Source organism: Epinephelus fuscoguttatus, linkage group LG15, assembly GCF_011397635.1.
Source record: "Epinephelus fuscoguttatus linkage group LG15, E.fuscoguttatus.final_Chr_v1".
Classification (NCBI taxonomy): Eukaryota; Metazoa; Chordata; class Actinopteri; order Perciformes; family Serranidae; genus Epinephelus; species Epinephelus fuscoguttatus.
Genome location: NC_064766.1, coordinates 34,540,353 through 34,567,412, shown reverse-complemented (window position 1 = coordinate 34,567,412; position 27,060 = coordinate 34,540,353). Strand labels below are relative to the sequence as shown.

Below are 27,060 nucleotides of genomic sequence, written 5' to 3'. Positions count from 1 at the left end.
GGATTTTATTTATTTTTACACTACATTTTCACTGAAAGCTGACCGAATCCGACCCGAGCCCGAATGCAATTTATAGCTACATTTCTGACCAAACCCTGCCCGACCTGTCGGGTACTGTTGGGCTCGGATCGCCACACTCTAGTGTGTGTATGTGTCCCTATTGGGGCCTATCTGAATTTCTGTCTTTGAGAGATATTATTTTGTAATATAACTGCAGTTTCTATCCATACATATAAATTTTAAATATATTAAAATTATAAGGCATCTTTGAGTAAACTGCGAGTATCGTTTAAGTAGGGTATGTCGTGGCGGGCCGAATGTCCTCTTTTTTGGAAATCAAAATATGGTCACCCTACATTAACGTACAACAGGGGCTCTTTACTTTACAATCCTGGCAAACACTGACAGCCAAGCCGTTTGTGACAAGCCAGGCCTACTTACTTCGTCTTTTCCCTCTGTCCTGAGGTGGTCTCTCCGGCCATTTTTGGCTGAGTGGTTTTATCACCATCACTGCTTTCACTCGGTGAGCCTCCTCCACCCATGCGGCTGAAGAGTGCTTCGAGCAGAGGCGTGGTGCTGAATGCTTGCAGTTCCCCCTGACCCAGCAGGCTACGGCCACCGCAGTAACAGAAGGCACAGAGACGCTCGCTGAAACAAAGAAAATGGGTGGTAGGGGGCTGTTTAATTATATATACCTACTGTGACTTAATACAGTGCCACGTATGTCACCATGAATTAAGGCCTCCCTCTTCTGGCAGTGGGATTGTCTGGGCAGCAACATACTTACCGGTATGAACATATAATGCATACATTTGGGAGGCGGGCACACACGCCGTCTCTACACACACATTCACTTAGATAATTAACCACTTAGGAAATCCACAATGCTTTGCAAGTAGCAGGCCAGACCCTTTCTCACACACACACCTTAACCTGTAACCTTCAGTGTGATAGTTGGCAGAAATTTTCACTTTTATAAATACTGCTAGGGCTGCACAGTTAATCGAATTTTATTTTCAGTTGTGATATTGGCTTCCAACGACTATGAAAATAAGATGCCGCATTCCATTTCGTAACTAAGCTCTCGTTTTGTCTTTATAAATCCAGTGCATCCACTTCCTTTACAGCAGTGCACTCAATGTTGCCAACTTGGCGACTTTCTTCATAGATTTAGCGAGGACGGCTGCTAGCATTTCATTTACGACAGCATCACCCGAGCGTATCGTCTGGCGGAATGAGACAAAAACCGACTGGAAGGCAAGTCCTTCTCCGTGCAGCATTTAGGCAGCATTCCACTGCAGATTTGGACCGTGCCAAGGTAATAACTAATGCTATGGAGTGTTACTCACTATGGAAATAGGATCACACTTCCATAGACTGTATGTCTTAGAGAATACCAAATTAAAGCATATAGTTAAAGTGCTTGAGCTTCTCTACAATGGGCCTTCACACATGAATTTTGTTAAGTCAGTTCTGCTCTGTATAAACCAGCACAAGCTACAGTCCAGGAGATATCAACAGGTCTGAGTCTTATGATGGAGAATTACATCACTGACATTTGTATTATTTATTCTTCCAACTGACAATATGCCAGCATTTTAGTACCATCACTGTTACAGTAAGAATTATGACCAATGAGCCGCCTACTGTTGAAATATATTTAAACTTCAAGATCCAATGTTTAAAAGGCGAGTTTTTTAAAGTTCAATGAATGCATGGTGTTCACAAAGTCAATGAGTAATCATGTTAAATAATCGTGATCTTAATATTGACCACAAATAATCGTGATTATGATTTTTGCCACAATCGATAATATTACATAGCTTTGAAGAATAACTGGACATGCAAGTGTTGCGGACTGAATGTGAGAAAGGTGTTTTAGAGACAGAGTGGTAAAGAGACAAAAGAGAGAACAGCAGCCAAGAGCTGAAAAGTTAAGAACTAAAACAGGCGGTAAATATTTATCACATTTTTAGGGGATGAGAGGGCCTTGTTAATAAGATCCCAGGAGATGCTGCTGCTCTGCCCTCCATCACTAACATCGATAGCAGAGACAGGCCAGGAGATTGATTACAACCTTTAACACAGTGACACCTGGGAAGAGAGTGCTGCCTCTAACAGCTGATGACTCCATTTCAATTCATCTACGCATGTGTACACAGCAAGGCAAACAGCATGTCACATTGCGACACACATATGCACCATTGCATACTAATGCTGGTGCATGTATACATTCATATAAACATTTACAAAAGCACAAGGGTCTTCATTTCTCTAAAAGTTGTGGTTCGGGGGAAGTTTAGTGTTTCTAACCTGCTTTTGACTTCTCTACTTGCTGGGACAGATGGTCCTGCTGGATTCTCGGCTGGAGGGCTCTGGGCCAGAGGGGAAGAGGGCTTGTCCTCCTCTGGCACCTCAGTGGCCACCACTTCCACAGTTTCCACTGGCTGGATTGGTGTTTCTGATGGTAACAAAAACATTAAATGATCAGTTAATTAGTAAGAAACGACTAAGCATTTCGGATACATTATGCAACATTTAACCATTAAAATGTCTACAAGTGACCAGACTTTTGTATTCCCAAATGTTTCCTACAATGTTCAAATCAAGAGAAATCTGTAATTTCACTGAAGAAAGCAAGCATTTCATTTGGTCGCCTGTCAATGGCGTCATATCCCCTTTACCCCCGTAGCTGCTCTAACTTTTTTTTTTTATTGTCAGTCATATAGTGTCACAGAATTTTTTTCTGCCACACAGCATTGTTGTCATTAACTGCATGCCATTTTGCAACACAATATTCCTGCAGAGACATAATTTATGGATATAATATTCCAATATCTGTCCAGCTTACTATCGTGTGCTACTATGTCAAGTGTCTCATGCCCGCCACTGAGCTGATGTATAATGTAATAACAACAATGTTATTACGTTATTGCATGACTTCGGTGTTTTAAAGTGTTAGTTCAGATTTACCAAAGTCACACAATAGCACAAACTAACCGAGTGATGCAGATGTAGACCGGACACTCCTTGTGATGGAAGGTAAAATTACTGTAATGGAGTCTGGTGGCTTTGAAGAGAGCCTGGATAATGGCTTCAGTTCCCTGAATAAAAGGGCCATCTAAGAGCGAGGAACAGCAGTGAAAATATTCTAAATATAATGTACAATTAAAGTGAAACTGAAACAATCAGATTCTTTGTATTGATTTTCTGGAATCATTTCAAAGTCATAGTAGGACCAGTGTGAAACTGTGGTGAGCTTTTTTTAGGTTGCTGCTGCCCTGCTGAAGCCATACTTTGCTCTTTTCAAAGCCTACAGACTCCTTTGACAGAAACTAATTTTACCTCACAGGACACGGGAGGTACTGGTGTGCCGCTGCCTCGCTCGGTTAGTTAGTTTGTGCTATCGTGTGACTTTTTTTTTTATAGCTAAGGGATGCTACGCGATTGAATTTGCCCCATGACGTTAGCTACAGTGGTTGTGCAGAGTATGGGTAGTCGACATATCCAATGTTTATGGCAAGTTAGCACGTTTGCAGCCATTTCACTAGAATGAAATGACATAAACACAGTGACTAAACACTTGAATCCATGAACATAATTTCTGCCAGAGTCACGTCAAATAGAAATGTTATATATGGTTCTATATGGTTGTTTAAGACTAAGACAACTTCCATGATCCCACGGCACTACTTCACGTCATCAATGTCCCTTTTTTGTTGTTATTTTGACAGAGAGACCCCTAGTAGTAGAAACTACATACTGTGTGCTTAAATCCCTCCAGAGCATTTATGAGCACTGCAACACTGGCCTCTTTGCTTTTCGCTGCTCCTCAATTCATTGCCAATTATGACTGTAAAATCAGCATGCAGCTTCTGACAGGTACAAGCTGTCATAGGGCAGGCCGACTGCATTCTAGTCAGCTTCCTCCAGGTCAAAAACACAGCCTTTATTAGTGAGATGGATGGTAAAATATGGGGACCATATGCTCAAGCACTGATTACTGTAAACCTTCTGGGAGCATCAAGCTCTTGTACAGAATAGCAATAACAATGGAGGCAGGGAAAATAACAAGAATCACGGATGCCAAAATGTCTCAAGAAGTGGGGGTTAATATTAATGGGGAGAATTTTGCCTGCAACACAACTAAACTCAATAGTGTTGCTATCATGAGTGCTTTTGATCTAAATTACAAAAAAAAGGGCTCAATTCACTGTGCTAATCATACATAACAACTCCCAAAAGTACCTCTCACTGAGACTGTGGGCCATGCAGAATTTTTATTAACATTTCATTGAGATGTAATTAGGCTAATACCGCAATGATTCGGTGTCATCCAATGGAATTACACAAGGACAAAAATCGAACTCATTCCCTCCTCAAAACTGAATGCACCTGTGGAAGACATCTTACAGTCTTCACCTTTGTTTCTGTAACATTCAACTATAACCTCTCACTGTTATGATTAGCATTTAATCTGTCACTTTGAGACAATTTTCAAAGTAAACCTGTGTTTAAGTATGTGATTTATGATAGCTTCAATTATATTTGAAATGTTTTTAAAAGGTGTTTGCATAAAGTATTTAAGTTACATTGTGCAAGTGACACAAAACAAGATTACGCAGGGGATTTTAAGCCCATATCTTGACTTTTTCAAAGCACAGATATACAATGCTGCACACAAATCCCTTTAGGGACAAGACTGTAAAGAAACCGTACATTTCATTGTGGCGCCTGGAGGCAGACAGAGCCACCGAGGGAACCACTAGTGGACATGGAAGTAGACTGAAAAGTGCATGCTCTGGTTTTTTTTTCCATAACACAAATAAGAGCAACAACCATGCCAAAAAGAAAATGACACTGTTGGAATGTTTTAAAATTCCTAATAATTGCCTAATGCCTCTGTAACGTAAAACCATGGCTAATAAAAGAAAAGCTAGCTACTGGCAGAATTTCATTCCCCGATATCTCCAGCACAGCAACAGGGCAGCACTGAGATGTATGAGAATGGGAGGCTTGGTCACATGATGTGATGTACACACATAAAAAAGCACATAAATGGGTCTGGAGAGACTGATGGGATTTTAAAAAGCTTTTAGAGGGCATTAGCCTAGGGCTCTTTCCCACTGCACCTCAATGCCAATCTCGAAGCAGGAGGAGAGATGGAAGCAGTAAGGGGAAGAAAAAAAAAATACACACCCACTGCAGCTTCACAGCTCAAGCTAAACCCTTTCAATTATAGCCCTGAAGTAGAAGCATGGGGTGCCAAGGAAATGCTCTCATCCATCCTTCTCCAGGAGAGGGAGACTCCTCTTCTACCTTGAGTGAAATACCCTTTTGAAGCACTCTCTGCATGAGGCTGACTGGATGTGCAAGTTCAAGTCTTATATCACTCCCCGATGTAACCGGCGTGTACATAATGGATCAAAAAAGGGGATTGCAACGTCTCACCTGTGTCCTGAGGGCCAATGGACTCTGTTATCTCAGTCCCATCCATGCTGTCCTCCTCATCCACAACAACCCTCCCTCTGGTGCGACCCCTAGGGTGAGGAAGAGACACAAACAAATAAACAGAGGCAGTGAAAAAGAACAAGACAAGAAAAAGTGCCTGGGTTTGCCTCAGGAGGGGGGGTCGGCAGTACGGTCATGAATTAGTTAAATATAGTCACAGCTGTCACTGATTTTTAATGGAGGCACTCAAGGCACTGGGCAAAGCAGAAGGGTGGTGGTGGGGGGTGTACAATACTGGTAGCATGTGGAGTTTAAAAATGGAGGCAGTCCAATCTGAATAACTCAGGTAAAGAGACTGGGTATTAAAATGAAGAGGCAATATGGAATTAATCATCCATAAATAAATGACTACGTCCATGTATGGTGCGACAGGGTTACAGTGATTCAAAATTTACTGTCGCACGTTCACTAAAACTGAGATGTGTGTGTTCATCTTCAGAACGCAGAACAAATACCTTTATCATTTATAGTCCCCGGAGGGATGACGACTCATTAGTGTCTAACTGAACAAGCTCGCGTTGAAATTCAAATCAGAGAGCAGACATTACTTATTATATGATAATGGCTCTGTAATTTAAGACAGCACAAACAAATATCTAATCATGAATGTGCATGAGTCATGTTTGGTATCCTGAGCAGACATAGCCTGAGGGCTGTTTGCGTAATCATTAGGGGCCGTGATGTATATCACATCCCGGTAAAATCCAAATACAACTGGCTTTGTTTACTGAAGCTTTGGACAAAACCAATGGTGTAGAGAATATGCAACACATTAAATACGCTTTTTATGCTATTACTCCAAAATTACAGTAAGGGAAATAACTATGTAAGTAAGATCTACTTCCATTCTACGTCTGGCACATTTAATTTTCATGGTGCTTTAATGGACGTCCTACATAGGGTACAATAATAGCCCTACTGTATTAATGATTACTCCCAAGGGACTAGAATTACCATGCATTCTACATACTAAGATAAATCGCTGAATGCACGGACATGCCAGCCAATTAAAAAAACAGCTACAACCTCTCATTATGATATGTAATCAACAGCTACTCTATCTGTAAGCGGCAGGCTACTGGAGCCAATTTGAGTGCACAACGAGACACTTTGAACCTCTGAATAAGAGGTTGTTTTGTCTCAGTTTGAGGTATAAGTCACAAGCGTCACAGCTGGGTATGTACGCATATTAGTAATAATGTGATGGTTATGTTTTCAGAACTGAGGGTTTGTGAAAAGGTCAGTGCTCCATTTAATTCCCCCCAATGACTAGTGCAAAATAATTTGTCATTAGCAACATTCAAGATCGTCATATTAAACACATTTCTAAAAGGCTTGTTTGAGATTACAAATTGGTTTAATTTATCTCTAAAGACTAACAATTTATTGCAATAACAGAAATATATTTTAAAAAACGGCAAAATCAGGCATTACGAACATTAAATTTGTCCTATTTTTAAGGTCAAACTGATTGGAGATCCTGCTCTCTGCATCACAACCACCTAATGGTTCTGCTCTATACAAATGACACTGTTTTTAAGCGAATAACTGCAATAAACAAAATGAAGGCTGCCAGGAAAAGAGTGTTCCAATTCATAAGTCGTGATGTCCTAATCTGCCCTGTGTAATCAGCACTGGGCTTGATTACTGCTCTTGTTTTTTATTATTCCATTAAAGTGCGAAGCAGGATACAATTTTTATCACTTTAGGGGTGTATGTGTTGTTCAAACTGGTGCGTCACTCTGAGTGAAACATTTTATATCTATATTTATGAATTTATAAATAGGAGGAGTTATTTTCAAACTGACCAAAATGTGTAGCACAGAGAATCTTGCCAATTCAGCCTATTATATTGAGTCAAAAGTCTTGGTACAGCTGCGTGTGTTTAGGTTACATTTTACTTTCGTTTGCGAACTTCGGCATCTGAGTTCATTTGCAAAGGCAGATACCTGTGGTTTTGCTTTGCACAATCCGGAAACAGAATATCAGTCAAACTGGTGTTGGTTTATTCATTTCAAGTTTAGTCAAATTTATTTATATGCCACATTTAAAAGCTAACCACATTGACCAAGGTGTTGTACAGACTAGATCAGGTAGCCAAAATTACAAATAAAAGACAAAAAAATTAAATGAAAAATAAAATAAAATTAACATCAATGGACATAGCTCATACGCACAAATAAATATTCAAAATGGCTTTCATCCATTTTATCAAACAAACTCTTCATATGTTAAATGACAAAAAGGGTTTTATATTAGGGAAGAAACGGTTAACAGTTTCACGATAAACCTTAATAAAATTCCAGCCATTTAGTATTACCATTTTATGTTTTAAGTATTATTAAAACCATTAACCGTGCTGTAAAAAAACTCACGGTAAGTTACAAACAGTCTCACAAGTGCGGCATGCAACATAGGTTTGTTCTGCATCAATGAAAACATAGCGGAAGGTAGTGACAGCGCTCCGGAGATTTTTGAGCCTTACTGTTTGAAGACTAAGCAAACCCTGTGATGCTACTGGTCCCTGGTCCTCATCTCCAGTGACACAGACACTCGAGCAAGCATTTCAAACACAGGCTGCTTATCCACCGATATAAAATAACACTCAGTGAAGTGATTTCAGTGTATGTTACAGTGTTTTTAAAAACATTTTCTGCACATTTTAACAATACCGTGATAACACCGAGACCTGCGATAATTTTCCTTGCAATGATCATAACAAAGGCAAACATAGCATATCTGTTCCCAAACAGGCGCATAGGAGAGGGACGAGGAGAACACAACTTGTAGAAAAAACTCCCGCACACTGCTTTTCGCCTGATGAAGGTCTAGCCGCCGAAATGTTGCGGCATTAAAATCATTATTTTAGATTTTTAGACTTTAGTTTGACAGTGTGCAGGAGATTTTTCTACAAGTTGTGTTCCGCTCACTATAATCATGAAATTAAATTTTTGTATCCGCATCATTTCATCTCTATTTTGTACAAAAAAAGTTCACATACTTCTGAAAAGGTGTCTCAATCAATTACCATTTTCATAACTGTGTCAAAATCCAGGTAGTGTGTTAACACAAGTATCTGAAAATTGATGATACAGAATCCTACTTGTATGTGAACGCATTGGCACGATGTCAATGTACGCTTTGTATTAGCACTACAACACATTCCTTACAAACAGTGTGGCTAACATGTGGACCACAGCGCAGCACGAGGAAATAAACTGCCGTGGGTAGTGAAAAACCTGCATTCAAATTTAAGCATTTGTTTATGCAGGGGACCAACAGAGACTGCCCAAATTCTGTCCAATACTACCTACCACAACAGCTACTCACTGACACTCGTCTCTACAGGACACAATGTAAAATATTATATAAAACTATCGAGAGAAGCCTTAAACCTAATCACATCTTTGAATTCAGTTGTCAAACTTACTGTGCTGTAGTGAATTGGACTGCACCATGCAGCTACAGCTTGCAGGTAGAAAAAGAAAAGTATGGGTTCAGAATTGTGTTTTGGCAAATACTCGTTATTAAAAGAATTGGACTGAGATCCAAGGCAAAAAACTTGATCAGGATATCCCTTCCCGTGTGTCTACCTCCTGTTGAGTGACCCAAAAATATCTCATTACTGCTCATGCTCATGATTTTCTCTCTGGAGTGCCGTGTTAAATGGAAGTTTAGCCTTTTCCCCACTTCCTTCTCTCACCTCTTAAAAGACGTCATCACAATTTAAAAGAATTTTAAAAAAAAGCTATTATAAAGAAAGTGCAACCCTTGTCATATCTTACCGAATGTGCCATGTCAGCAAATCAGACAACCATGTGTACGTTTTCCAACCACATGCCTGTGTGCCAGCTCATGCAGATGCGCACACACACACACACCAGAACATACCCCCCTTCTACATACAGTATAGAAAGATCTGTCAGTGTCAGCATCCTCCAATGGGAGCTCTGTTAAACTAATCTTGGAAGCGTCGTGTGGAGGGAGTAATCGTCATGGATACAAATTAAATAGGAATATCAATTGTTAGCATGCTAAGTGGGGAGAGAGAGAACGCAGGGCAAAATGAGAGCAGCGTGTCTCATGGGTACTCAGGGGGATACGGGGGTTGGAAGTGAGGGAGGAGATGGAGGGACGGGGGGGTTAGGGTAATTTTCGGTGCCACTGGAGAGAAAAATCACAAATGGCTGGATGCCAAATCAACCCCTCCCTTCAAATGACTTCCATGTCAAGATAAGAAACAACCCTAAAATCCTAGAATGACAGTAGAGGCCTCCAGCAAACCTTGGCTAAAAACATAATTACCTGTATGCTTCAGTCAAACATAAATATCTTAATAAGGTGCAGACTATTTCTAACAGGGAGCTCTTTCATGTTATTGTAAAGAGGCACACAGTAATTACTGAGCCAAAGATGGACTGTCTTCTTGTAGTTTTGGATCACACCAAGTCTTTAAAGTAAACTTGGCGTCAACAGCTTAGTTATGTGTAATATGCAGTTACATTATAATAAATCTTTGATGCAGTTTATCGATATTCTAAACATGGGTCTAGACCTTAAATTAAAGAAGTCTGGTTATTAAAATTTTCTCCCAACAAAACGTCTGAACCTCAAAGTGTTTAAATGCGTCCTACAGCCAACCCTTACGTTCATCAAATAAAGTCAGCAACATGCATTTCCCTATCATTTCAACAATACTGTCAATTTTCAATACTTACTTTATACATACATGCAATTGTACCTCACGTGTGCGGAAAAACCAACAATTATCTTTACCATAAATAAAACTGGTCCTAGCACAATGAACTTAAGACCTAAATTTCAAGTAAAAGAAAACAATAAAGAATCTTCTGAATTAAATAAATAAAAAGCATTTCTTTGTGAGAGACATGGGCCTGCGACTGCACTGCCAGTAGCTTGAATGTTTGCCTGAATGGAGTCAGTGCCATTTTTACGCACATGTGTAAGTGCCATGCCCTATTCGGACAGGATTAGTTTAATGTGGACACGTGGGGTAAAGTAATTATTACCAGGGATTTTAGTCCCGTCCGAACGTGCCATGTCTGTAATCATTACGGATAATGTTGGTAAAAATTACGGCGACTACCTTCTGTAAAAGGGTCCGGAGAAAATACCTCGGGTAATATTAATCCTGTGCTAACGCGATCCTCTGTAAAATGTATGTAAATATTTCATCACGTCCTGTTTACAACCATTTTTCCGCGTTTTTCCGATGATGGAGGCGCTTGAAGAAGCACTTGGTGTTGTCGGCAGTTGCAATTGTGGACATTCTTCTAAAGATCACATAGCCCTATGCGGGAGACCAATCAAAAAGGTTGAGAAAAAAGCACTTTTCAGAGCTATGAGACTTGTGGTTGTGTTGGGTAGGCTTGATATAAATCCATATTGCTAATCGTGAGCACACAATCCTGATCATGGGCAATATTTCATATTAGGCTAATCATTAATTGTTATTATCCTTCAGCTGATGCTTACAGGAAGCAACGTAGCACGCACATGCCAACAGGGAGGTGATGCCAGGGCGCAAACCGAGTTACCACTCCTATCTCTGGTAGAATTACGGAGATTTCTTGTCCTGAGTGAACTGGACATTTATATTGCAGACATCCTGTGGTAAACTGACATTAGTCCACATCCCTATGTAAAACTAATCCCGTCCGAATAGTACTGTAGACTGTATAAAACAATAGGTGTAGCTCCTGTGATGTCATCGCTGGTTTGTAGACTCCCCTCCTTGAGTTAGGCATTTCCAGCTGTTGCCATCTTGGTTTGTTAGAGCCAGAATTGATCATATTTGGACAAGGGAGTAGTGCTCTGGAGAAGCGAGGGGTGGATCTCACAGCCCATCACTGAAGCGGCCCTGCCCTTAAATGTGCGTAACTTTAAGCCTTAATAAAATGTAAACAGGTGAGTTGTATAAAACTTCATCCCCCATACAGTCGTCGTAAACATTAAAATTAGCTATAGAGATCAAAACTGTTTTTGTACCAGGCTGTTAACATTTTTATTTCTGCTGTAAAGTCAGGCATTCTAGCATGGGGGTCTATTGTGATTGAACTGCTTCTAGAGCCAGCCTCTAGTGGCCATTCAAGGTATTGCAGTTTTTGGCACTTCTGCCTTTGCTTCCTTTTTCATCCCCAAAGGTTGCCGCTTAGTAAGTGCTCACAGGTGAGCCTGGAACAGTATTTGGCTTTAATAAGGTTGATAGTTCATAGTGGAGAGAGACTCCAACCTGTAAATTAATCCAAACATGATCAAGGAGTGTTGTGCGACTTTAAATTCAACCACGGAAAACAGTCTAAGAAACCGCTTGTAGCCAGAAAATAGCAGGGTCACTCACATCATGCTAAAGCAGCAAAAAGCACGCACATCCACGAACAAAATTGTGCAGGTGCTGAGCTCAAAAATGTGGAAAGCTGAGCAGGTAAAGAAAGGCTTGCGCACTGCAGGGCTCCTCTTCAGTGCAATTTATTCACTGAGTAAAATCCCCAGAGGTTGCCGATTAGCTCGACGTTTCGAGCTACCGCTCTTCATCAGGTCCAGGTTGACCTAATGAAGAGCAGTAGCTCGAAACATCGCCATTTCACTCAGTGAATAAATTGCACTAAAGAGGAGCCCTGCAGTGTGCGAGCCTTTCTTTACCTGTTCACTCACATCATGCTGTCATCGCACACTATCTTACGTAGTTGTTCTCTCAAGCAAACTGTCTATTGATAGTATATATCAATTTAATTGGCTTGATTGAGTGAACCTATTACCATATTAACTGAAATAGCTGCACCTACAGTCTATAGACTTTTATAGACTAGATTATGATTTATTCTCATTAACATATCAGATATTGGACACAGGACCAGGTAGTCTCTCAGTTCAGGTCCAGACCACAATGTAGTGGTGCCCAGTCTGAACAGACAAGACTGTAATTACATACATTTTCGAAACTACTCTTCACTTGATCAGCATGACACAAGAGGTCACAGGTATGTAAAGCTACAGACAGCTATGCACCAGGACCAGGCTCACCACGTTTAAAATAGCAGCAGAGCAACAAACCATTTACATCTTTCAGTCATATATCACCTTCATGTTTGAGTACCACACCTTCTGTCTCACAAGCTTTCCTTTACACGTCCACAGCAAACACTTTTACTGTTTATAGCCAATGACATTTAAGTGGGTTTTGATCCCAGAAGGCAAATCCAAATGAAGAAGCTGTGTGTGGTATTTTCACCTATGAGCACAATCTAGCGTATTGCACACAAAGTAGTCGGTGGTGGTGACGTCTTTACATCCACACAACATTCATGTGTAATTACACATAACTACGCTAAAGGCATCAAATTTCAGCACTGAGATGGCCAGCTATTTCACTGACAAACGCTCAAGACTAACATTCAACCCCGTACCCTGCACAACTTATCCCCCCCACAGTCCCACCACAGGGAGAAAGGGAGAGAAAAAAAAAGAAAAGGTGAAAATAATGCTGTGGTAAGTAGTCCCAGCTCGCAGCCAGCTGCCTGGAAAACCTGAAAAGGATCACGCTGCTCTGAAACGGACTGACTAGCAGATGGAGCGTGGGCAAATCTAGTAAATTCCAACAACCAGGTCTACAAGAGCGATTTCTGACACATCCTCCTTTGTCACAAGCAAACTGGCTTTTAACACTTAACATTGGTAATTTTAATATTTATACACACACTGCTTATATCCATTAGAGGAGGACACCAGTTGGTCTGAACACAAGATTGTGCTTTGAGGAAAATTCACAGCTCTGTGAAGTTGTTTCCCTCTAAAGTGTTTGTGATTGAGTGTAGTGTGTCACTTACGATCCTTTTACAGTTAGTACAGGTTTAAACCAGGAGGACGCCTATTGTTTTTATGACCAATAGTGACATTAGAAATCGGGGGTGTTTTGAAATGGCTGAAAAGCAGTACAACCTGAGCTCCATCCACAAAGCTCTGATCATTAAGAGGTGGTGGAGGGGGACAGCATATCAGCTCAATGTTGAGCTTTCTAGGGGTGCAGTGAATCTAATTAATGAAACCTTAGATGGGATTATGGTATAAATATTGAGCTAAATAACTCTCTGCAGCCTTAAATAAAAATCTATTTTTACTCAAGCAATTAATGTCTTAAAGGGAAACTTCGGTATTTTTCAAACTGGATCCTATTTTCCCACGTTGTCTACATGACAAATGGAGACAACAATTTTTGAAATTGGTCCAGAAGTGAGAGAGACTGCTGCAGTCACGACAGCAAAACAGGCTGCAATGCTGGGCTCCAAACTATTTTTTTCCAGTGGTAGCACTGATGCTACTTTCTTTCTTTGTTGCACCAACACATGATTTGGTTGTTTTTGTTTTTTTTTTTAAATATCACTAAAATTCTTTTTAAAATCAAATAAACTTATTGAAAAATGTGCTTCTCTCTGTCTGCAGTGAATCTGTAGCTTTGCTCAATGTCCCACCCACAGCTCTATCTGACTGGTTACACGTCACGACTAATAGCCTATCAACAGTGAAGGCTGCCGTGCCACTGACAGCGAAGACGAATGCAAACTGAAGCTGCTCCAGTGAGGGAGGGGTGCTACGTATCAAATGCAAGACAGCAGATATTACTACAACTGTAATAAATATCTCAATCTCTTTCACTGAAGTTGCTATAACACCCAGTGTTTCCGCTGGTTACATTCTGCTGATAGTAATAGTAGTTACTGGATGTAACTTCAGTTGTATGAGTATGAAAACTGCAAGTGGAGGAAGAGGGAATGAGATGATGTCTGGATAAAGCGAGGGATGTGACTGGATGATCGTAATTTTTAAAAACTGCTGTATTGCAGCAGAATGATGATAAAGACATCACGTAGGAATGGATGTGTCTGACAATTTTACAAAAAAGGACCATACAGAGAAATGAAATTTTTTTTCCTTACTGTACGCTGGTCTGTTTATTATTGTGATCAACTCTCGCTCACGGAGAAGTCTCGTAAAATCTCATGAGAGGTGACTTATTGCAGGAAAACCAACAATGGAAACGATAGTGAGAGTTGGAGAGAGGAGTGCCAAGAAGCGTTTGTGGTGTTGGAGTACAGACAGTATGTTTGCGTTATCTTAAAGATCTTTAATGTCATAGCTAAATACAACTACTTTCGATAATGTAGGAAAGTCTAGGAAAGTTTAGATCGAGATTTCTCCATGAGTGAGACTTGGTTACACACACATACAAACAGATCTGCGAGAAGTAAAGGAAAGAGCCTTTTACATTACACTGTCAGACACTTATAATAACAACCTGAGCGTGTCAGTGGCAAAAACAAGCACCTTTAACGTAAACTGACGGTGCACAATTGCCTGTAGAGATTACAATGCAGCCTATTTCACTGCTGTGACTGCAGCGGTCTGTCTCAATACAGGACCCATATTAAAAAAAAAATCTCCATCGGTCACTTATGCAAGATAGGCTCCAGGCTGAAAAATAAAAAACTGATGCTTTGTTCTTCACTGGTTCATCAACATGATGCAATTCAAGTGTGTACCAGGTCATCCTTCCACTGTGGCATTAACGCATCGTCTGGATGCTTACAGATTAAACGATCCATTGGGAGCAGGGTATTAAGATTGATTGAGAGGACAGACTAAGGAGTTAAGAACCTTGCGGGCATTATATTACAGAACAGCTCTAAGCTGCATTATATGTTGCTATGGAAGTCACAAAGAAGCCAGGCATCTTGTACAATACCTCGTAAGACATTACTGTGCTGCCCTTACCTGAAATCAAGCAGCTGTGAAACTGTTCCAACACCCCTATATGATAACAACTCCTCATTGTAGTTCCATTGGGACATTTTAACATAAAGCTGATACCAACTAAATGGCCAAAACATGACCACTTCTGAACAGTAACAGCCAAGCTTCACCAATATTTGGTATTTTACCAAGACAACATCAAATTTTAAACTTTGTTTCACTAATTCTCAGAAATTTTGACAGCCAGTCATAGTGATTGAGGGCCTTGTCTTTTGAAATCTTCTATTGCAACACTTGAATTTATGAAATACACTTCTTGATTTGAGCTTCTTGTACAGAATAGGGGTTTGGTTGACAATGCTTTTGTATTGAACTCACAGGATCCCACATTGTCTAGATTTCATGATATGGTTTTCGTGCTGCTTCATAACAACGTCGGCATTAAGACATAATTCACTCACAGAGGATATTTTTATGATAAATAAAACCAGAGACCATCTTGTGATGGGATCATACCAGATTCGTTACTTGAAACGAATGTGGGCCAGGGGGAAGAGTGGAGGGGGCAATGGCCCCTTCCTCACACCCTAACCCCCTATTTCAGGCACCCTTGCTTGGACCACACCCATCTTCAAACTCAGCCTTCATTGTAATGTCAACTTCACTTCAATAGGTGTCGCCAGAACCACATTTTGCCACAAACTCACAAGTTGAACACAAGGTGAAAACAATGCCATCCATTGCAACGGCATCAAATGATAAAGTTTACTGATTTGTCGGGGAGTTGGAGCGGTCCGCTGGCTGAATTCGAGTTGCTACAGTCATTGACTGAAGGTCTGTGCCTGTAAAGCCCTTAGAGATGACATATGAGGCTCTGGCTAGCTATATAAACTTGAATTAGCAACAGCTTGGATCCTCTGGCTCCAGTTAGCAGAAGGCTAAACTGTTAGCTACAGTTTCTCTTCATCTCTGAAAGGCTTCGACAGTATTGACACGTGTTTCTTTTGCGTTTATTGTCAGCCTCTCTTTATGATAAGTCTGTCTTACTTTTTGGGTTGCTTTGCAGTGTAGGCAACCGTTGCCAGTGCTGGCATAGCAACTTTATCTGCATGATTTTTCACCACTCGATCTGACTTTGACCATCTGGGAAGCATACACATTTGTAGAACAGCCAATAAAAACGCGCTCTCTCTGAAATGACCACTGATTGGCCAAAGGCTCCAGACACGGGCTAGATTTTCTAAAGCCTGAAAACAGAGCCAAGAGAAGATGGAGAAGTCTAGCGTTCTCCCAGATCATTTGAGTTACAATATGCTGAAAGGATATTTTGGGATCTTAGCCCACTGCATCAAAAAAACCTGCCTAATTCAGCTTCAAAAGACTGACAAGAACCAATGTCATGATATGACATTTTAAGGGACACTGGTCTCCTCTCTCTTTCTGGGTAATTTACCAGCTTCAGTCATGTCTTACCCAGGAGAATGGTGATTTTTTTTAAAAGAGGAAATAACTTTCAAAGTGTCATTCCACGGGGAGTGTTTTCATGACTCCATTAGTGAATAGGCCTTCTCAGTGGGTCAAGATGCACCACGGCCTACTCCTAAATCAAAAGAACCCTAAATTTGGAAACAAAGCGTTATGGACCCGGCACCTGGCTGCAGGGCCATTTCTGAAAAAAAGTCTTGAGTAATAAATGTTGTTTTAATTCTGTATTATATTAGCAGCACCAGCAAGTCACATGTAGTTCAAGGAATGAGTACATTTTCTATGGCATAAAATTTTTTTAAAACTACTTTCTATGTCCAAAGGTAAAAACCTACTTCTTTCTGTTCTTAGACGTGGACGAGGGTGGCGCCTGGGGTAGGATGGCAGCAGCATCCTTGCGCGGCCTGCCACGTGGTCGCTTGTCTGCGTGGGCAGGACTTCCTGTGGATGTGGCCCCTACACTGCTGGAGGGCGGTGAAGGTCCCTGGTCAGAGGGTTCCACAGTCTTATCCTCTGATGACATTCTGAAAAGCAAAAAATAAAAAAGGGTGTTACATGGTTACCACCTCGGTTGTCTTCAGACTGTTTAAAGGCTTTCAAGGAGTGGTACAGCGCCATAATTGTAGCAGAGGTATCTGCAAATGTGTGTGGAGGGTTGTTACTGTATCTGAATCTGTGTGAGTAATGTGATTCGTGAATGAGTTAAACAATCTCAAAATGCTTAGAGATTTGTGAATGTGAACAGGATTTTGCAAATGCGTACTCAGAAACCGAGTGTGTAATCAGATTTGTAAATGTGCAAAACAAAATCTCCGATATATGTTCAGCAAATGCATGCAGAAGGCTAAACTATTAGCCTATTAGATGTTAATGGCTAAGGGAAGGAAATACAGACAAGGTATCAGTTACAATCAGGACTAGACAATATATCAATATCGCAATATGGAACTTGATATCTTAGATTTTGGATATCGTACTATCAGAAGTTTTTTCTTTTCTGGTTGTTCTATTATTTGCCTTTACCCGCTTTGTCAGTATATCCACATTACTCACCTCAAAAATCAAAAATGCAAAGTATTTTGTCAAAGCACCAATCAACCCTACAGTGTTGTTACAATATTGATACGGAGGTATTTGGTCGAAATTATCATGATATCTGATTTTCTTCATATCGCCCAGCCCTATAGAGTGTGCCTGTAAACCCGGAACTCCGTTAGCGCTTTTAGCACTTCCGGTTCTCTCCTCTAAAAGTCAATACGTTTTTTGAAAAGTGGACATGTCCGGGCAGAGGACGTTTGGTCAGCCTAGTCTAAAAGTCAATACGTTTTTTGAATGGTATTTTGGTAAAATGCCTCAAATAAGGTCTGTGGTTAACAAAAGCTTAAGCGAGTTTCAGGTTTTGTTCTACGACATAAAACACATCAGTAAATACCCTACTTGTGAATTTTGAAGCTTTTACGTGTCATAAAAAAGGCGGTTGCTAACAAGTTGCTCAATACGACTACAAACCCTGTCGGGGACATTAAACGTCATCACCCCCGAACAGGCGAGAGTGCTGGCAGTCCGCCATTACAACTTCTTATTTAGCTTAAACAGTCCGATTTCCCCATTATACAATGTTTTTAAAATAAAGCGGCCGAAATCAGTTGAAAGCTTAGTGGCGGTGACGTCAAGAGTCATGCAACCGGTGAGTAGTCATGTAGTCCGTTAAAGCCTAACGTTTTACTTCTGGCAATTGCATTTAAGCTTCAAATGTGGTATGAAAGGTGTTCATATGTGAAGATTATCTCGCTGAACAAAACCTGTAAGTATCATAAACTTGTATTAGCCACAGGGCTTATTTTCTGACATAATCCAAAACGCAATGCAAAAATCACATTCACTTTCTCTTCCGCGAACCAGCGCAATGCTAAACTTCCGGGTTTTGACATCAGCCCTGGCACACTCTATTTTCAACCCAGGCAGGTCTTTAATTGGCTGTTTTTATAAGTGACTTTTGCTACACTTTTACCGTGGCAGAGATCTGCAAAATGTGTCTGGCGATTTGCAAAATGTACATGGAGATTCGTCTGAACCTCTCTGCCTGCACTGTGCTTCAGTAGCTTTAAAGCCTACGTACCACCAGTCAGCAGTCACACCTAGGCTTGGGCGGTATCCCAGTATCACAATATACAAAAGGTTTTTAGAAATCTGGCTGAGATGCTCTATTTTCACATCTGACTTAGTGAATTAAGGGTTTAAGGGTTTATTTTGACCAAACCAGAGCTGGTGATTGTTGGAACAGTAGACTAACTAAGACAGTTTGTGGGTTTTGTTTTGTTTCTTTCGAGGTTGAGTGAAGTGTGTTTTACGATGAGTTAACAAGGCAATTAAGCTGGTCTTTGTTCAGTAAAAGAGAGAAACTTGAATTCAGAAGGTGTATGGTTGTATTTCTTTGTTTCTCTGCAAAACAAGTCTAAGAATACAACTCTCCTTGACATTTTGTGAATAGAGAGCTTGTGGAACATTGCAAATTTGCCATTTGGGAGGTGGGGGGTCAGGGGTTTGGTGGCACCACACACAAATACTGTCATGTACCATATACCCTGGTGAAATCTATGGAAGGTATGAAAATACAGATACTGCCCAAACCCAATGATTTCAAGCAAGACCAGTGTTGCCAACTTGGTGACTTTCTTGCTTGATTTAGCGACTTCTCATATCCTCTTTGCATTCTAAACAACTTTCAAATTTTGCAACTTATTCAGATTATCAGGAAAAGAAACCTTAGTTTGCCCCAAGCCTAACAACTATTTTGGGGGAAACTGTGTCAGTGATTTTTGTTGATACATTTACATATTAATGTATGCATTTACAGATTTGTCTGTGCATTCACAGATCTGTCCACACATTTACAAATCTCAACAGACTTGTAAATCTGAAAACAAATTTGGACATTTTTCTTTTTACACATTCACAATTTTGATTAAACGCGCACAGATTCTGAATACAAATTTTTGTCCTGTATACATTCACATATCTCAGTATGCATTTGGAGACTGTTTTACACATTACTATATCTGATCATGCACACACAAATTGAGATACCGTTACACAACTCTCCACACACATTGGCAAAAAAGTTCTGCTAAATAATGGCCCCACAAAGAGGATAGGAAAAGGGAGCTGATATGTCACAGGAAGCATGTAATCACTCCACATCCAGCTGCTCGAGGGTTTCTATTTGCTACAACCCACCCACTGAAAGAAAACAAACCATGGTAAATATGGTGAATACTACCTTTCAGTTGCATTTTACAAAATAAAGTGAACTTCAGAGATGGTGTAAGTGCACTGAAGATACAAAGGAAAACAGTTTGGGATTTGGTTTATATTGCACAAACCTAAGGGTTGGGTGAAATGACAATTAAACCACAAGACAGTTTGTTGACTGCCAAAGATTGTTCTATACCTTTTTTTTTTTAGGCATTTATCACTCAAATATCTCTGGAGGAATCAGGCCATTGTCAAAAATGTTGCAACATCAGTGACCAGGACTGCTTTTTGGCAATATTGGATTTTCAGGGTTTTGCAAGACTTGTTGGGTATTTAACGCACTGGACAAGTGAAAAACAAGCATGACCATCTCCTTCTGTTATCTAGAAATAGTTTGGCGATAAAACTTCAGAAAATGTACTTTACTGTACTTGATATTGGTCTATAAAATTGTCATGTACCATGATTTTAACCATATCACCCAGCCCTAAGGTGAAAAATGATTGGTTATCTTGTGTTGTAGCTGGAGAGCCTGGAAAGCTTGAAATCATATGAATGGCTGTACAGTTGGAGTTAAAATATCCATTGGATGTTTGTATCCCAAAGACAAAAATACACTGAATTAATTTGTGCTGCCTGTGAATGTAGTTTGGACCCTGGAGTGAGAGAAAATGGGCAAAGCCACACCACTGCTCCTCTCACACACCCTGGTCCAATCAGATGTCTACAACACAGACAGACCTTTCTTCCATTGGGTCTTTTGGGGGTAAAAAAGGAAAACTGAGGAAAGGTTTCTGTTTTTTCTGCCCACCCTGTTTTGTCTGTGAGATTGCCATACACTGATAACATTGTGATTCTCTACACTTAACACGAGTTATTGAGACGAAGTGTTGTTGTTGACCAAATGAGTGAGTTCTTGTGGTCAAAAGAAACAACAAACTCACACCTCTTACTAAAAAATGTCGTGCAACTGCTTTGCATTTTCAGCCACCAATTGTACAGATGGCGGGGTAACACCACTTTCTTCTCACAACGAGTTTCATCCAGCACGTCTCCAAAAAGACACCTTACTTTTTGACTATTGTTTTTGACAGATTGAGAAGAATAGGAATTCTAATGGGGGAGGTAAAGAAATTGCAAATCTGCAAATTATTTTTGACTGATACTGCAACTGCAATAAACATTGCAATTTTAGTGGTATGATAATATTTGCATTTCATTTTTACTGAAAAAAATGAACAAATAAAAATTATGCTAATGTGATTTTTGCTGTATTTGGTGCCAAACAAGCATGGTCCCTTAAAGGTATAGTGCATAGGATTTAATGGGATATACTGTCAGAAATATAATATAATAAGTATATTTTCTTTAATTTATAATTACCTGAATATAAGAATCATTGTGTTGTCGTTACCATAGAATGCGTCGTTTATTGGGTCCTTGTTTACGGAGAATGCCATGTTGCCCGCCATGTTTCTACTACAGCCCAGAACGGACAAACCAAATACTGTTTCTGGTAACGGACATTCGCATTTTCGCGTCAGCCACCATAGCTAGAAGCCCATCTGCCACGACAGCGCTGGAAAAACACTGATTTGTAACATGAAGCTGCTTTATTCAGTGTATTTACCAGTTGTAATCACCTGGTCCATTTGTTTTCAGAGAGACAGAAACCTCTGCGGGTGATTCAGCTCCTGGTTAAAACCTCCTGAACAATGATCACTTAAGAAATTAGAACCAGGAGAGGTTTCAGCCACGTCTGCCACTTAATTCCCTGAATTTAACACACCAAACCTTTAAGTCTGGAATATGATATTTAGGCTGGGGCATCTCTGTAGCACCACAATGTTTCATTTATAATGGTATACTCCAACAAATTTTACCTTAATCAAAAAAAAAAAAAAAAAAAAAAGTAGGTCCTACAATTTGGACACCGTATTTAGCCACATTGCTGTTTCAATAATTTTTCGATTACTTGTGCAGACCTACGCCACACCAGATACAAACAGTATATAGCTCCAATAATATTAGCTCAATCTATTGTATTTGTGTCCATTTTGGTTTTTGTTTTCATACAGCTGCCGGTGGTGGTGCCTTTACAGCCATTCTGTAAGCGGTTTGTTGACATGTCTGTATTTCTTTCCACCAAGTGGAAAATATTGTCAGTTTAAAAAATTCACAATATATGTGACTTACAATTAAAAGTCAGAGTCTGATGTGAATAGTTTTTTTCCACTCTGCTACTAGTTACTTTTAAGTAATGGTTGACTAGTGGCCATTCCCATGAATTTCTTTTTAGTTTATGCAATTATGTTGTGAAAGGCTTCAATCCTCCTTGGCATAGACGCACAGGTCTAGAGCTGTACTGGATCTATTGAAAACCATTCTTCCAAAAGATATTCCACCATTTGGCATTTTGAAGACGACGTTCAACTGGATTAAGATGTGGCAACTGCAGAGAGCACAGCGTATGATTCATATAATTTTCACCCTCAAACCAGACCCCTCATGCCCTTTATGACAGCATCTGCATTTGGTGCGTTTCTTCACTCATTTATTCGGCTTTTCCTTTTAATTTGTCACCTGTCTATATGCTGCCTGTTCATGTGCTGCACAAGCTGCTTTGAAAAGTGTGTTTGCCTGCACATGTGTGTCTCGTGCACATCAAGCCTTTCTCAACAAGGCTTTTACTGTGCTGCTGGCAAATGATACAGCACAGCAAATGTTTTTTAATCATTGCTGGGAGCTCAACTATTGCATGATAGAAGTTTGTGTCAATAAAGATTTGCACTGATTTTTCTTTTTTTGTGCTGATAGAACTGTAACAATGCTAATTTCACAGCAGTACCATGCCTGAACACATCTAGTGTGGACAGTGATGGCTGTGTGCAGCTGCTGCTGTTGTGCTGGCCAATGTAGACAAGGACAAAGGTAACAAGTGGCTGGTGAAGACATCTGAGTAACAAGCAAGCTAATGACCACATATTTTTCTTAGCAGTTGGTGGAAAAAAAGACAGAGCTAGTATGGCATGAGAATACAGAATATACATCCCTCGTGTAGTCAGTAGCTTCCAATGGGACACTTGTGTTGGTTTGTGTCTGCTGGACATGAAAGCAAGTAACAGTTCGTTGTGTTCATCGTTTGATACATCCGCAGCACTGTATATCACAGCTGAGTTTATTTTTCAATCTGAAACCTTGCTGAATGTTTAAAATTAAGAACATACACATATAAATACAGTGACAAATTAACCATATTCGGGCCATGATTTCCACCTCACAACCGTAAAGTAGCATAAGGGGTTTCATTAAGTCTAAGGAAGGCCTTTCAAAAGCAAACTAGATCCAAACAGCAGACATGTTTTTACCCACCAGTAATTTCAGAAAGAAAGATGCAAAAATCCACACAATGCACTTGCCAACTTGCTTTTCTGTAGAAAAATACAATTACATCAGACTACATTATGACTAATCTTTAGAATGAGTCATGAGAAAGTCAACTTTGCTAGTTTTCATTATCAGTAAAGCAGTAAAATGTTTTTTAAAAAACCTACAGTGGGCATTATTTGTCATTACATTTAATTTGTACAAAGCAATGTCAGTTGAGGTGACATGTTGTTTGGTCCCACATTACATAAATTTGCTTTGAGCACATTGAACAGCAATTTAAAATCACTGTTATTGGTGGTGTGGCATGTGCCATGGCTTGGAAAGACATTATGAGCCTAAAAAATATTGCGTAAATTAAAGGGGAGAGAGATTTGGGCAGGTAGATAATATGGGACTGACTACCATTCACTACAGATCTGTGGTAACTCTATTTCTCTTATGTCTATATTGGCCTCCAGGCTTGGTGGACAGATGGTGGTCCAATAACACCAAGCTCCACAAGAAATATTACTCATTACAATGGTTAGACTGTCAGACCAATTATTCAGAAATTATGAGTGTGAGCCTGAATCCTTAGATAAGAAACAGGGTCTTACACTGTTTCTCGAAACACTATAAGTGGTGATGATGTAACAAAAACACTTGGATAAGGGTCAATTTATTAGCAGATTTACTACCTGTTAAACCTCAGCTGTGAGTGATAAGAATAACGTTGATTGTTGGAGCATCTGAGGTTGGGATCCGGTGACTAGTAGGCAGTCACGACCACCACAGGCACAATTGGAGACATGCTAACGTTAGCTTTTGTTAACTCAGGCTTGGGCACAAAGCAGTTGCACACAGCTAACGATAGCTAGCCTGTTGTGTTGAACTCTGTCGCCTTTTCTTTGGCGACCACAGGCTAAAGTAACAATAACACCGTCTGAATATGGCTGAAAATACAGAAGGAAAGGGGTCCATCTTTTATATTTACCTGGCAACAGTACAGTGAATTCGGCTTTGAGAGACATTAGCCTGTAAGATAACTTTGAAAGAGGTTCACATAGCAAACAGGTTACCTATGGTTGCAGTTAGTTGGCCAACTCATCGTACTAGCTTGTAACTAACGCCTACGCCAGAACAGCAAACATTAATGCTTCAGCCTTTTGTTGTCCCACAGCTACTGTAACATATAATAGTCTGGGGTTGGTGGCAAACTTGATGTGTAACCTTTACAACGCTGTCCGTTAGCCAACTTACAACTGGGTACAAGGCGATGATGAGCATTTGAGCCCATCACACACACAAAGGCTCGGTCTATTCAATGAAACGGAACTGTTCTGGGGAACTACAATGCTACACAAAAAGTGAAAATGATAGGTTATACAATGACGTAAGCTGCGATTTCTGCTTTTCGTTATCAACTAGCGTTAGTTATGTGTTAACGTTAGTAGCATATAATGTGTTTAACTGTGGTCACATAACGCTAGCCTTCTATTTCTGATTATATAGCCCCCATGAACAGTCCTATTGAATGCTCCGTTCCGTTGAATAGTCTGAGTCATGAAAGCCAAGGCGGCGACAAACCCCCAACATCAGACTGGAGGTGGATGTTGGCTCAGCTTTACTTCACAAGGTGAATGCCAAACAAATCCAGCTCGCATGTAAGCAATTTAACATTTCACTGTGTCTTACCTTCCAGCCCTATGAGTAGCGAATTATCCTCTTCATATCCAAAATACTGGGGGATGAAACGTCGCACTTTTATCACCCAGCTAGCTAGCAAGCTAATGGAGCTAGCTAGCCTCTCTCCAATGAAGCAACACCGCAGTTCTCAAAAATGCATAACGCATATCATTATATTCCAACGTTGCAATGTTATTCCCAACTTTGCCCATTTGATGGACATGCAGATGATGTAAATCCAACAGAAAACCGCTTCACTTGCACACGCATTTGTGGGGATCACTTTCCTTTCTCCAATGACAGCTGTCGTCGCACGAGTTCTGGTTATATAGCTAGTTGGTGTTAGCCACCCAAGTCTACGGCCAACAATCTTACCATTAACGTCTGAACAAATCAAAGCCAGAATCCAAGCGGCTGCAAGAGTCAACACCCCGGTAATGAAACTTTAAATGTGAATCCTCAGCGAATGTACAGAGACGCGCAGACCGAACGTTGGGTGCCGACCGCTTGGTTGGCAACTGGTTCTATTTTCTTCAGCATCGACAAGCTGCGGGACCAAGCGGCCAGTTAGGAGACTCGCAGCCAGCCTGCCACGCAGTAACAGCCGCCTCCAAAGACATGTAAAAACAAACATTAGCTTGCCAAAAATAACATGTCGCCTGCCACAGTGGCCGAACTGCGAAATTAGTATGGAATATCACTAAATTAAGTTGAAGATGACGCTTCGGTGTACTCTATAACGGTGGCCATATCTAATGATAAGTGGCACCGAAGCACAGCCCCTCTAGGCTCCTCAAAAACTAGACCCACCTCCCCCTACCACAACTACGGCACGGAAATCTTTTTAAATCCGTGTGGCTCGTCGAGGAATGGATGTTTCGCGAGTGTGGCGAATGTTTAACAACATCGATAAGAAGATAGGACATAAATACCACGCGAATCGTTTGACAATTTCTTCAAAATACTCTCTGACCCTGCGGAGGGATATGGGCATTTAGTAAATAAAATAATGGGCTAGAGAGAGCGGGAAAAGATGGAGTCTGGATTCCAGCAGGAAGGGAGCCGGGTTGTCAACCGTTGCTGCTCCAGCTCATGCAAATCGTCGCCAGCAGCAGCAGCAGCAGCAGCAGCTGTAGTGACTCAAACAGTCATCAGCCTTCTCCAGAGCAGAGCTGAAACACACAAAGATGGATTAACTTTAATACGCCAGTGTGCTGGTTCAGGGCTCGTCCAGCTCGCGCTCACATTCACATAAACCACGACCAAATGGATCTCCACGGGCGACCCCACGACAGCGTCTCCCTCCTTTCTCCCTCATGCACACACGGCTCCACACCGATAAATTCATTGCACTGGTTGTTTGTTAGAGGTTGCCTGCAAAATTGGCAGACATACTGTACACGCAGGGGTTAAATTTCGGAAAAGCCCCCAGGGGTCGGCTTCCAGCAGCTACCAACATAATAAGTAAGAGAGCCAGTGGGTGTTACGTATTCACGTGCGTTTTGCTTTTTAGCACGCTTCTAGTCACAACTTACTGAGTTTCTTCGAGCGAATCCTCAGCAAATTAACGGGAAATAAACACAGCCCTATTCCTTTAAATGGTAAACCTTGGCACAGCTTTCCCTAGACTATGAGCTCCCCCTGCTGGTCAACACAACACACAGCACACAACATGTTTGCAATTTATTATTGTTTTTAATTAATATTTAATCAACTGGAAACAATTCAAACAAATCAAACAGACAGATGAGTGACAAATTAAAGGGAAAATCTGAATAAATAAATAGAGACACATTCCACTAATGGCAGGAGAGGTCACTATTTTGTGTGATGTATAACATTATGAGTCTTATGTGCCATAACCTTTACATCTGTGCATCACTGCAGTTGCTCTGCAATAGTTATGGTGGACTTATAACACCCTAACAGGGCGATTTATGTTTTTTATCATCACTCACATGAATAGATAATTAAATAAGCCTACCT

At 40.5% G+C, this 27,060-nt stretch overlaps 1 protein-coding gene across 13 annotated transcripts in view; it reads right to left on the bottom strand.

The window, feature by feature from the left end:
• kmt2cb (lysine (K)-specific methyltransferase 2Cb) overlaps positions 1–25,673 on the bottom strand; it is an 86,982-nt gene extending 61,309 nt beyond the window's left edge. For all 13 annotated transcript variants that reach the window (XM_049597454.1, XM_049597456.1, XM_049597463.1 and 10 more), the window contains exons 1-5: positions 25,084–25,673; positions 17,100–17,288; positions 5,452–5,540; positions 2,314–2,461; positions 442–648 (exon numbers count right to left, since the gene is read on the bottom strand). In XM_049597454.1, the coding sequence (XP_049453411.1) occupies positions 442–648; positions 2,314–2,461; positions 5,452–5,540; positions 17,100–17,287 (632 nt within the window). In that variant the 5' untranslated portion in view covers position 17,288; positions 25,084–25,673. The remainder of the gene's footprint in view (positions 1–441; positions 649–2,313; positions 2,462–5,451; positions 5,541–17,099; positions 17,289–25,083) is intronic.
• Positions 25,674–27,060: the final 1,387 nt, after the last annotated feature.